We start from the raw sequence: 13,452 nt of genomic DNA, 5'->3' as shown, positions 1-13,452 counted from the left end.
TCAAATATTGTTACAAGCAAAGTTCAAAGTTCAAGCTTCAACTTCATTGTTACATCTTACAACTTGTTTTTTTCCTCAGCTTCCTTCAGGCAATGTAGCAGCATAGCTAATAATGATAAAAGTAAAGAAAAAAGAAAGCCGAAAAGAAAGGGTTACGAGCTGACGGGTATAATCTTGTGTGGTTTCATGAAAGGTGGATATGAAGCCATTGGACCTTTTGAGATCTACGCTAGTACGGGGGCAATCACGTGGTTAAAGTTTGCAACTTACTGGATTAGTTTGGGTGTTGTTTAATCTACAGTATCTATAAATACACGTAATCTTGAGTGTGTGCGTTTGTCTGTCTGTCTGTCTGTCTGTCTGTCTGTCTGTCTTGTGTAACTTGAGGACCATCTGAACGGTACACTTCAAACTTGGCATGTGGCGTGTGTATTGCAGAGGACCCGATGATGTGTTGTGCCGATTGGGACTTTGGTTGGACCAGAAATTATCCAGAACTGAAAAATCAATGAGTTTGTCTGTCTGTCCCTGATGTCATCAATATGATGTCATAGTACTGACGTCATAGACTGGCCACCAGTTATTACTATGATAATGAGGACGACAAAAAAGTACTCTGACAATGGGTACCTTAAGGTTAGGCACTGTTTAGGCTGGGTTTGGTGTTGGTTAAGTTTAGGGTAATGGCTCTGTGGAGTCCGTTCAGAGCACCTCATGGCTTAATAATGTTTACTTTGCCAATGCCACCTGGCAGCTTCATACTGTATCCACTGCCTGAAGTGAGGAAATGGTTGGGTGGGTGAGTAAGCAAATACAAAAGCAGCTTCTCTAATCAGAATCTGGACTTTACCACTGTACTGCTGAGATTGTTTCTTGGAAACGACAGCGAGATTGCTTTTGAGAAACAATTTTCCAAAAAAGGCACATTCTATTATCAAAGAAAATTACCTTCTGTAGTCAATCAAAGCCCCATGGAGATTATTCATCCAGGAGAAATCAATTATGGTTTCTTTCCTTCCACAGGAAAGTGCAGGATGCTTATCATCATATATTTATAGTTTTTTTGTTTGTTTGTTTGTTTTTTAATATTTTTTTCCTGCTAGAGTTTGTGCTCTTGTCATGTTGATAAAGATGGCCATAACATCAATATGATACAAGTGTAAAGCACATCAGGTTGCTACATTGTATGAAATGATCAAACTTCATTTGATTTTGAATTCATCTTCCTTTCTTCCAGGAAATGCTGACCTTTGATGCCACATCACAAAGAGATCTGCCAACTGAAGTCTGATCACTGTCTGGCATCCTTTCGACATGGAGAGAAACAACCTGTGCTAGTGGATGTTATACAACGCCAAACCATGGACCATACTGGAATTATATGGATTACTTTCAGCTGTATTTTAGCTTATCGTTGATCATGAAGTAGATACTGCTCGTAGTCACAATTCTGATTCGGTAGGAAATACAGTAGAGCTCAGTGACACATGCCTGTTGAAACAATGATTAGAAGAAGAAAAGCATCACACACTGAGGATCATCTGGCACTCAAACATCATTGAACGTGGTGACTTGGAGCAGACCGTGTGACATGGAGCTTTCCGTATTTTTAAGGAGAAAACCATACCATGCCATGGAACATATTGTGAAAGAGGAGTAAACGTGTGCATTTGATTTTTATGTGCACGTGCTTGTGTGTGTGTGTGCCCACAGAGGTACGACACAGTGGATGAGAGAGGGGGAAACATTTCTGCATCATTCTTTCTCTACAATGAGAGTTCCAGCCAGTGGGGCTGCAGTTTCCCGTATTTGTCCTCTGGCAGTCTTCCTGTGTGTTGTCGTCCAGAGCAGCTATGGGTCACTCACCCAGCCCAGCCCCAGGCCTAGCACAAGGCCCAAGTTACAGCCTGAACCCAGCTTTCTCCCAAGTTCCATACCTAACCACAAACCTAATTCTCTGCCGGAGGCCAGCCAACTCTCAAGCTCTAACCCTAGCCTCAGGCACAAGCCTCAGATCAGCCCTAGCCCCAACCCCCCACCATTTTTCACTCCCCAGTTCAGCAGCATCCTCTTCTTCAAACCTCTTACCTCCCCCATATCTAACTCCAGCCCCAAGTTCAAACTTCAGTCCCCACCAAAACATAATCCCAAAACGAAGCAAGGGCCAGCATCTAAATCCAGCCCCAAACGGGTGTCCAGGAATAGTTCCGATAACCCGAAGCCATCTGTATCCAACCCCAACACATTTTTATTATCCAATTCTAAATCCAACATCAAGTCCAGCTTTGCATCACTGTCCAGCCCTTCATATTCTAACACAAAGGTAGTATCCAAACCCAGCTCCAATTCTGAGCCATCTGCTCTGTCTAACCCCAGCTCCAAGTTTTCGTCACTATCTAGCCCAAATGTAAAACCCAACATGCTATCTGAGGCTGCAGACCCCAAATACAATCCCCATGCCAGGCTATCTTCACAGTCCAACCCAAAAGTTCACTCCAAGGTCAGACCTTCCTCGCAAGCCGACATCAACACCAGTCCCAACTCAAAGCAACTCTCTGAGCTAAATCCCAGAGCCTCCGTAAGACCACAGAGGAACCAGACTAAGGCTCTGGACACCGAGAAAGATTCCCACCACCGGCCCAAGAGGGGTTGGATATGGAACCAGTTCTTTGTACTAGAAGAGCATATTGGACCTGAGGCACAGTACGTCGGAAAGGTATGGTAAAACTCCTTCCTCACTAGTAACTGTTTTATTTTCTGTTGCATGCTGTACAGAATATATTGTCCATAGTGCTGTTAAAGTATTCAATTAGAATACATGAACAATACTGGATCAAATGTTTCATATCAGTGCACATAATTATACATGTTTTGTAGTTATTTCTTGTTAGCTGGTCTAAACTCGCCTCCAGATGTTAAATCAATTTCCAATTTGCTGCTGCAATTCATTCACTAATGATATTGGATTTATTAAATCACAGTAGGCTATGTCTTAAAAATATCACTTGAACCCTATTATCCCTAATCTGGAGGGAACATTCACTGAAAATAGTCGATCTACAAGCTCACAATACGGCGTGATGCAACACTTGTAGATCGGCTATTTTCGGTGAAGAGATTTGGTTTAGAGGAGAAAAAAATGCAGACTAAGTACAGAGGCAACTGAGGTCAAATTGATTAAGAATAGAGGATGTAAATGGTTATAACCTGACTTGTTTATGGCATTGATTACATATGGCATTTTGTGTACAGTATGTGAGAGTTAGGGGAAGCTGTGGCCAGTTCAAAACACCATGTTGAGTGAGCCGTGCCTGCACTGCTGATTATTTCCTAATGAATGTTTAGCTCATGCAGAGAGTGGAAAAGCTGCGCTGCTGGTCTCTTTGTGTTGATTGCTTCCAAATGACTGGAATTAAACCACTGCAGTGGACAACCGCCACTGCCGCGGCTCAGAACAATACCACCAGTTATTCCAGCCCACGTTTTCTTTTTTTTTGTCATTGAAAACGTTCAACAACACCTTTTGTTTGCAACCTGCTGCAGATCGGTTAGAGCTGTTTTTGTTAATAAGACGGTAGACAGAGCTTCCTTTCTGAGAGGGGAACGATTTGGTGAGAGAGCTCAGAGGAACAATCAAGGAAAAGAAATATGCATAAACCCATTATGCATATCCCAGTACAATTGAAATAACGAAATGTGTGTGCAAATCTAAGAGGGGGATTCAGAACCATTCTCTACCAGGAATATAAATGTGAGAGCTACTAAGCCTGTGTGCTGCTTATGGATAGAGAGATTTTATGCTCATGACACTCAAACTTTTTTCCACTGTTTACTCTGTTGAGCCTTAATTACTGTACACACATTACACTAACTTGAAGTGTGCCAGAATACCCTGTAGTTTCTGTTACAAATACAATACAATAAATACCAAAAAATAAATCTATTTCAGTGCAAGGCAGAGTTATATCTTTGATGCACAAACCTGTGTGCAAGATTGGTGGCGTAGCAGCTCACTTGTGCTCAAAGTGGAGTGTGGGGACCGCCAGGGGTCCTTGAGGGGGTTCCGGGGGGGTCACCTGCCAGCAAAATGAGGAACTAAGCCCAATCAGTTTTTTCCCCGCCTAATCGAACATTATCGAAAATGTACGAGCTCACACATGTTGACAAATCTTCTCTTATGGGGGTCCCTAGCACAAAATATTTTCAAATGGGGGCACACAGCCAAATACTTTTGCGTCCTTGACATGACAATGTTTGAGAACCACTGTAGTAGCTCGTTGATTGATTGATTGATTGAATACTTTATTAACAGTTTGCAAAGACAAGCACAGGGAAGTGCAGTTCAATACATGGTCTGTTAAGAGGATTTTAAATCCAAGAAATCACTATGGCTTGTTTCCATTGGGTCGTTTAGAGTATTTCCTTGGAAAAGTAACATGAAGCCACCTCTACTCACATTACCAGTAGTACCGTAAATATGGACTGGAAATTGTACTGGACTCTTTGTTGTGTTGTCCTTGTGGCTTATTCACTGTAGCGTTTATTCTCTTGGCTCTTTTTTCTACAGTGGGGCCCAAGGCCATATATCTTCTATTCTAGTCTAATCAATTATATCGTAGGGAGGGTTGAGGCATCCTCTGCTTTTGATCCCCTTTATTGATTCTGCTCTGTTTACAAAATTTGATAAGCAGGTCTTTGTATAATCATGGGCTTTAAAAATGGTGTCTTTATAGATTTGTTTATACTGTAAGTGTGATCCAGAGCCGTGTTTGCTGAGGAGGCACTCTGCTCGGTGATTGCCTACTGCAATGGGCACACTGCCATGCGCAACACTTCAAACTGGGAAAACACAATTGTGTGTGTTTAATTCAAACCTTTTCTGGTGAAAAGTGCTAATTTCATATTCAAGTCTTAAGGATTTATATTTAAAGCTGATGCAGCTCCCCTTTGCCAATCTGCCCACACCTCTTGAATTGTTCAGTTCAATAGGAGGGATTGACTGAGATATTCTAGCACACGCACAGATCTATCGTGCAAATGAATAGATGACTTTGGGTGGTTGTCTGCTGCCGTGGGTTCTCTTTTGGTGTTTTTTTCTTCTTTTCTTCTTTTACCGTGCCTTACATTTCAATGAGGCAGCATCGGAAATGTTCTTAACCCATTAAGACCTGAGGCTGATTCTACAAATGCCATCTGAATTTGTGGCACACTGTGAGCTTGTATATCTGCTATTTTTGAACAGCCAACGCAAAAAATGATAAATGACACGGGTGCTTTCCCGGTTTTAATTTTTTTATCTTTTTATTTTTTTAGATTTTTTTTTATCTCAAAGGAACTAGGAGATAACGCTATCCAAAAAATTGCTGCTCCATTCACTTCAATGTTAAAAAACAAACTGAGGAAAAATTCACCTTTTTCCTGGCACTGGGACGACACAGTCTGAAATGTGTGGCAGTGAAAGAGTTAAGGATAAGGATAATTCCTTTTAACAGGTCCGTTCATGAAAGTCCTTGCGGTCTTGTTTCCAATGAGGGCCTGTGAGCAATTAGGGGTTAAGAGTCCTGCTCAGGGACAAATTTCATTTCATCGACACATTTGCTGGGCTGGCCTGGAATCGTACCTGGGGCAACTAGGGCCTCTGGCACCCTAGGCGGGCTTACCCACCACTCAGCTATGGCCGCCCCCAATTTTGATGATTAAGATCCATATAAGCTTCACTCTAGCTTTAACCACTTAAACCCAGTATATGCTTTGTTGACTGGGACCCAGGGTACTGCACTTGGCCCCCTCCTTTTTCCCCTCTACACCAAATCTCTTCAATAATAGCGATGCAGTCTAAGCTCATCACCTGAAATGACCCCCCCCCAACTGTCTAGTGTCTACTGTACATATCTTTCTTTCATATGATGTTTTTTGCATATTATTGTATATTATTGTTTGTCTTTAAATGTCTCGATGAATTGAATACACACACCTTAATGGAAACAAGCCCTGAGGGCTTATCTGGGTCATCCTTGTATTAATAAAGTATTCAATCAATCAATCAACACATCACATTACGACACATTGTGAGCTTGTAGATCTACTATTTTCCCCGAATGTTTGCTCAGGATGCCCAGAATAGGGTCTCTATGGTTTTCATGTGGTTAAATGTGCTGCAACAGAAAAGTCTCGTCCTCCAAGTGTTGAAAAGAGACAACATGCAGGGGTGTAAGGTGGAGCTGAGGTGGTATTAGGTGAGAACAAGGAAACATAGGGAGGAAACAAGGGGTGGTCGGACACAACAGAAGTTTTACTCAGAGAGTGATGTGTAGATGGAGATTTGTTTTTTATTTTATTTTTGATTTGCTTCGGGTCATACAGTCTGTAATTGAATGTTATGTTTATATTTCCTTGTTTTGTAAGGGGACCATTTTTTGATAGAACTTGGAGATTGGATTTTTCTTTTCTGAGAGACGCAGCATTGGTTTGGAGAGCTGTGTATAACATGGCGCAGCGCCATCGGGAAAGCAGATCAGTAGAATATAAAATTCTCTCATCCTGAGCCTTCTTCCTGACCTCATATCGATTGAAACATGATCAAATAGCTTGTGGCTTTGTTCATTTTTGTCAAAGCTGTAATCGTGACTCTATAACACCCGTGGCATTAAAATCCCAATCTCGTAATTAGAATCCCTTTCATTATTATTTATACACGAAGTAGGTGTGTGCATTCTGTGCAAGGAATTTGGCTTGTTGGTTGCTCACACACACATACAGACATAGGCTGCTTTAACACACCAATACATGAAAATATATGTATTATTATTTTTTATCAAAATGTTTAGACTGGTTGCCCTGCAGCAAAATACACTGATGTTAGTAGCCTACACACAAGAAGGAGTAAGTGATTTTCAACTATGGGGTCAACACTAAAATCATTTCTGGTTGATGCCGCAGTTCCCTCCATAGATGTATATTTCTTTATGACTTGTGTCATAGGTTAGCCTGACACTCAGCCTGAATTTTCATTTCGTTTCACTCCATTATTCAGTCTGAAAGCCCTCTCAGTGCAGCCGTTTTCTGAGATGGGGGCGTGGCCAAAGTTGGACTCTTTGGCGATTGGTTCATACTGGATTATCGTGATCCAGATTCGTCGTACAGATTTTCAACCGAGAAAAGCCCACCCTCGAGAGTGTCACCAGACCCTGAATGCGAGGCTAGCGATTCAGGGGGTGGAGCCAGGCTAGTCATAGGTCATACGCTTCGTAAAAACTCTTTTGAGTTTGCATCAGAGGTGGAATCTACCCTACCTGAGCAGGCCTGGCCGTACACCTGTTAGAACCCACCAGGGACGCCGGCTTTTGTGCGTGGCCATGGGGGCTGAACTTGACCACCACTCGCCCCCCCCCCCCCCCTTCCCCCCCGCCCCCCCCTCCACCCACTGCGTCGCGGGCATGTAATCGCGCGAAGCGCGCGCGATTTTTTTTGCTTAATTAATTCATTAAATGACCATAAAACAACATTAACAACACTCTACCCATCCTTCAGTGTGTCCCATCCTCAAATGTTTTACTTAAATAAAAGTACTTATTTTAGTAGTAGCCTATAGTTACTTCTACTCCACTACATATAGACAAATATTGTACTTTTACTCCACTACAATTATTTGATAACTTTATTTACTATAGTTACTTTGTAGATTTTGATTATTATTACAAAACCACTTATACAGTATATATACTTTGGCAATTTGAAAATAGCAGATTTGCGACGCGTTGTGAGCTTGTAGATCTGCTATTTTCAAAGAATTTGTATACATTTTACACGTTTGAAAACTTGTGAAATGGGACCTTCTGCATAATGAGTACTTTTACTTTTGGTACTTTAAATACATTTTGATACCAATACTTTTCTACTTTTACTCAAGTACATTTTGAATACCTTACTTTTACTTGTAATAGAGTATTTTTACACCGCAGAATTGATACTTTTGTTTAAGTAAAACATTTTAGTACTTTTTCCACCACTGGTATTCAGTGCATGCAGTGAGTGACTGTTAGTGCACACAGGACGAGGGAGTCGAGGGACACAGCATAGCGACCCTTCATTTCAATAAGGGCAGACGGCAGAGCCAAAACCTGCAGAACATGTTTAGCACAGCCATAGCCATGGTTCACATGACGGTGCCGAGTCCCCCTGGTCTAAAGTTGTGTTCGATTTTTCGAGCCGCAATAGCCCCGCCCCCCCGCCGCGAGCCGTTTCTCTGTCTGGGCTATTGTTCTAGGTGTCAACGGCGCGTTAACACCTATCTGCGCCCCGCTATAGTAATGGTAATGGTAGTGGTACTGTAAGTTTGAGCCTGACATCTGAGATTCATTCATTCATGACCAATTGAGCGTGGGGGCGCTAGCCCCGAAGCCCCCGCGTCATCGGCGCCCCTGGAACCCACCCACTCCTCACAGCCTGTTAACATCAAGCCCCCAGAGCCGCGGTAGAACAGTGAAGCGGCCGTCGCCTGGTGGTCAAATCTGGGATAGCAACACTTCCGCATTTAAAATGCTACTGCACGTGCATCTACCATTTGTTGCGCCTGCTCATAACTCTATGGCCGCTCTATTGGACCCAATATTGGTACTTCCGGCAGACTCTATGGCATAGACCCAATGGACCCATTATTATACTTCCGGGTGCTTCAAACGCCACTGAGCAAATTTCATTGAAATAAATTGCTGTGGAATACAGATCAAATATGTAATTCTTTAAACTAAAAACAAATAATAAATACCTACTCGATTACCTTATTTAGAACCAGCCTCTATTATTGCCACTCCAAACCAACCACTCCAAAAATGTTTGACTGAAAAAAAACACATTTTAATATCACACACTCCATCCTCACCTGATCTCACCCCGAGTAGTTTTTGTTTATTTCACTATTCTGTGAAAAAAGGCATATTTTTTTAAAATATTTTTTCATCAGCGCCGTTATGTACCTAATTAAAACTACTTGTTTATGACCCACCTTGTGTAAACAGAAGTGTTAAAATGTTATGAGGACACTAATTGGACTAACTTGAGAGCTTTTGCTTTTGAGAGGAACCATATCAGGGTTATAAAACTGTCCCAGTCTCTTGCTGCTACGCTGGGCGGTTTCACTTGAAAGCAAAAGATATACTGATATAGAAATAGCTATGGAGATAAAGGTCTGGATATGCATATTTATGAATATTACTCTCTGCAGTTAAAAGAGCGTTTGCTATAATGTCCCTAAGGTCTGTACTGAATGAAGCAGAAAAGGGTTTTCATGCAGTGTAATCCCTCATTTCAAAATGATTTAAAAGAGATGTTCCCTCTTGGTTGTTTGTGTTGATGGCTCAAGATGCACGTTGCGATTTGCCTCAGTCACTCATGACAAAGAGATATGTCATCTCAATAGATAAACGCACATAAAAGCTATACAACTTTTATTTGATTTGGCCTCTGTAACAGTGCTAGATGTGACTATTAGGTAAAAAGTAAAAGTAAAAATTGTTGTGTAATGTCAGAAGAGATGGAAAGAGGATGTTCTTATTATCACAGCATCACCAGGCTTGCAGCACCCTGATGAGAAGGTCTTCATTTATATTATTCTTTAGTCTGCTGCTCTGGTTTGTCTTTGAAATGGTAGAAGAAGATATTTTGCAGTGAGTGTATTAGTAAGAGATATGTAGCGCAACTTTAGTCTCGTTTAGGATATAAAGTGCATGCTCTTCCAAGACCGGGAAACAAATATATATTTTGGCTATACCTTTGGCATGTTAGAAATGCAAAGCAATGCAATTAAAGCAAAGCAATCCATTGAATTTCTTGAACATTCCAGGGTTTGCATTATTTGCTCTGCAACTTTTCCAAATGGATCTCTTATACTGTAGGCACGGTCAAGTATGATTGGGTTCAATCAAACGTTGTATAGGGGGAGGTGTGTGTAATTTGAATGATAAAATACATGAAGGTTACGAGGGGACTTGCATGACTGGATACTTTCCCAGGACACTTGAATCTGTGAGACGCTACAGTATTCACCTCTGGCACCAAAGTGTCAAAGAGGAATGAAGGTGAGAGAGGGAAATGGAGTGAAAGAGAGAGAATGAATGAGAATGATGAAGAAATAGTCAGTGAGGGACAGGCCAACATAGAGACAAGAGAGACTGGGAGAGCAGGAGAGGCAGAGATGGGTGCGTACTTGTGAGAGGTGTGAGGTAAATTGTGTCAGGAGGATTCAGGAAGAAAGAAGATTAGATTGCTGCCTGTCTTTCCCAAGTATTCTGTACATATTAATTTCCTCAAAGTATTAGTCTATTCTGTCACTTCCCACCCTCGGCAATCTTTGGTCTACATCTCTTCTCTTTTCTTCTCTCCTCTTCATAATATAACTGCTGTCATCTCTTTCGGCTTGGCTCTCAAGTCCTCCCTCTGTTATCTTTACCTCAGCATACCTCTTCTACCCTCTACTTGCCTTGGCTCTCGTCTTGGTCTCACCACATCTCCTCTCATCTCCTTTCTATTGTGCATCTCCTCTCCTCTCTCGTACTCCTCTTTTCTCACTTCGCCACACCACGGCTCTCTCACCCCCACCACCCCACCATCTTGGGAAAACAACATCTCTCCATCACTCCACATAATGCCAGGAGCTCAAACTCATAATGCTGAGGGTTGTGTGTGTGTGTGTGTGTGTGTGTGTGTGTAGATGTGTGCACATTATGTATGTCTCCGTGTCTGTTTGTTTTTAAAGTGGTTGCTGGGCCCGTGCTTAAACCTGCCTGTTGTTATGCTCCAAGGAATCAATAGAAAGCGGGGTGTCATCTGAGTGGGTAAAAACTGCAGCTCAGCTGTCACTGCCGCCTGAAAAACAATGACTCAGTAGGGTCCCTGGGGAACTGGATGTGTGCGGTTGTGTGTGGGTGTATGCGTGCATGTGTGCGTGTCTCAGTACGTGTGTCTGTCTTTGCCCGTCCTTTTTTTGCACCTTAAGCATATCTGCTTCCACTTTCAACAAGCCAACCATCAAGACTCACTTACTCAACACGTATTGACACAAACACAGAGATGCACCCACACAAAGTCCCATGTGTGCCCGCCTTGCCAGTCCCAGCTCAACCCTCACCTTCAAAGAGAGTGCAGTGTCAATGTCACGCGATGTCAGCGTCACTACGGATTAGATCGGCCTCACGGCGTTCACACACCCTGACTGGCCGTGGCCACAGCTGCGGACACACACATGGACCACTGGCAACTGCTGAACGCTGGTTGGCCTTATGGTGGAATGGAAACCAGACCGTTGAGTGAATCCTGGCTAGCTTTGTTTTGTATTGTTCTTAAAAATGTGTAAATGGTTGAAGTCTCGTGTCACATTTTCCTCAGGCTAGAATGTAAATCTTGGTTAACCACAAGTAATGGAATGCAGGTTTAGCCATTAGCCCAGCAGCTAATCTTATTGGGCCCTAAAATGGACACCTTATGATAGAGTAGCCAAACATCAGTTCCTGAATTTCTGTCCCCATGAAATGTCCCTGGCTTTACATAAATATCTATTAAAGAAGTATGTATACATGTATTCACAGTATGTAGCCGCTGCTACATAATCTTGTCTCAGTGCCTGTCTTTGTGTGAGGGGTGGGGCTAGGCTCACACAGCCTCTCATGGCAGAGAGAACTAAACGGTGTGGTTACTATACTGTCGATGATACCAACAATGATTGCCAGTGTAAAGGCCCCCCAGTGGAGACAATAATATGCAATTCATCAAAACATCTGTTGAGCAGCGTGAAATTATATAGGCTACATCTACAGAAATGCATGTTTTTGATGCAGAACCCTCTCTTTCTTTTTTTCCCCCATAGTGGATCGCTTTAGAATTCAGCACCATGGGCAGCGCTGTCTGTTGTATGTAGGACAGTGGTTCTCAAAGTGGGGGGTTCCAGGGGGTCCCCAGCAACCTATGTTACTATAGTGTCACAATCTTTTTTAACCACTTTATCCATTTATACGTTGGCTACTCAAAAATAGCAGATTTGCTGTACAAGCTTGCAGCGCGGCACGAATTCTAAATGTTAAACAATTTAGAATTTGGTCCCAGGAACAAAACCTTTTCAGATGGGGGTCCGCGGCCAAATACATATCAATTTGGGGGTCCTTTACATGAAAATGTTTGATAACCACTGATGTACAGTACACACCACACCACACCATATGATACAAAACAAAAGTACAAAATCGTGACAGACAAGATAGATAGACAGACAGATAGAACATTAGGTCAGTTAGTTTGGTTTCTTAGCCTACTTGCTCTTCGTGAGAGAGAGAGAGACAGACAGACCGAGAAACGGTGCTGCAAGCTACAAACAGCTGTTTCTACCCACCTATGCTAATTTTGAGAGAGAAGAATTCAAGTGCTCTGATTAAAATATATATGATATATTCTTTGATTTTGATCTCCAATGGCACAACTGCACACATGTCATGGAAGGAATGGCCATAACGCACACATCACTTATGTTCCATTTACACATTGCAAAAGAGCTCTCCTCTCCCACACACAACATAGCATTATGATGTTGTTTACGCTTCCTGAGGCTATAGCATGGTTAAATAAATGACTTTTATTCCACAAAGTTCAGTCCCTTCACCCTGAAGCCAGACCTGAGTGGGATTAAAACTCCATTTCTAACAAAACTATTTTCTAATGTGCCTATAAGTAAGCATGTAACTTTAGCAGTCGGTCTGCTTTTACTGTGTTGCATTAATAGCTGTGCGTTATTGTTTGAGTTCATAATTATGCCTCCATGAAACATAATACCATTGTCTTGTGCGGTCGTTAAAACAAGTATAATTGTTGGTCAAATATTAGCCTTCCCCGTCCTCTGCCTCAGCCCGCCACAAAGAATACAGTCTGCCTAATGTAATCTATTCATTTAATCCGACCCTGCCCTGGGCGCTCTGCCAAAACACTGGCCGCTGAAGGCGCTGAAACGTGACGTGTGGTGCTGGGAAAGAGTGTGTCTCTTAGCGTGTCTTTATCATAGAAATGCATGGCAGAAAGATGCTGACAGCTCAAAAAAACACTTTATGCGCACACAGCCCCTAAGTGGCCATGTCCACAGAAACGAGTTTATCAATATTCATGTACTTTCCATACATTTATAGTTATAGTTATGAAGTCTGTTTCATTCGATTTTAGATTTTTAAGGCGGAGGGGGCTTTGGGGTAGGTCAGGAGATCAGTTTTCCACTTGGCCTCGCCATTTTCTTCATTTTGATTGGCTGGTCGGAAAAAGTGACATTGATGAGCTGTGGTCCTCTTCAAAAGTTTAACTATTTCCTACCCGAAGAGCCCAGGGTGCTCTGTCAAATAACGCTGGACACAGAGAGTGATGAAACCCAAGGCACGGTGCTGGAATGCTGGAGCACTCCTACTACTCCTAGCATGTCTTTAC

General features: G+C 42.3%; 1 protein-coding gene across 1 annotated transcript in view; it reads left to right on the top strand.

Annotated features, from left to right (window-relative positions):
• Positions 1 to 1,771: 1,771 nt before the first annotated feature.
• Positions 1,772 to 13,452, top strand: part of LOC308093501 (cadherin-18-like) — a gene marked incomplete at both ends in the record, with an annotated part of 166,825 nt that continues 155,144 nt past the window's right edge. The window contains one exon of the mRNA XM_080439838.1: positions 1,772 to 2,716. Coding sequence (XP_080295964.1) covers positions 1,772 to 2,716 — 945 coding nt within the window. The remainder of the gene's footprint in view (positions 2,717 to 13,452) is intronic.

Source organism: Gymnoscopelus braueri (assembly GCF_963280865.1).
Source record: "Gymnoscopelus braueri genome assembly, chromosome: 10".
NCBI lineage: Eukaryota > Metazoa > Chordata > Actinopteri > Myctophiformes > Myctophidae > Gymnoscopelus > Gymnoscopelus braueri.
This window is presented reverse-complemented; position numbering and strand designations above follow the sequence as displayed.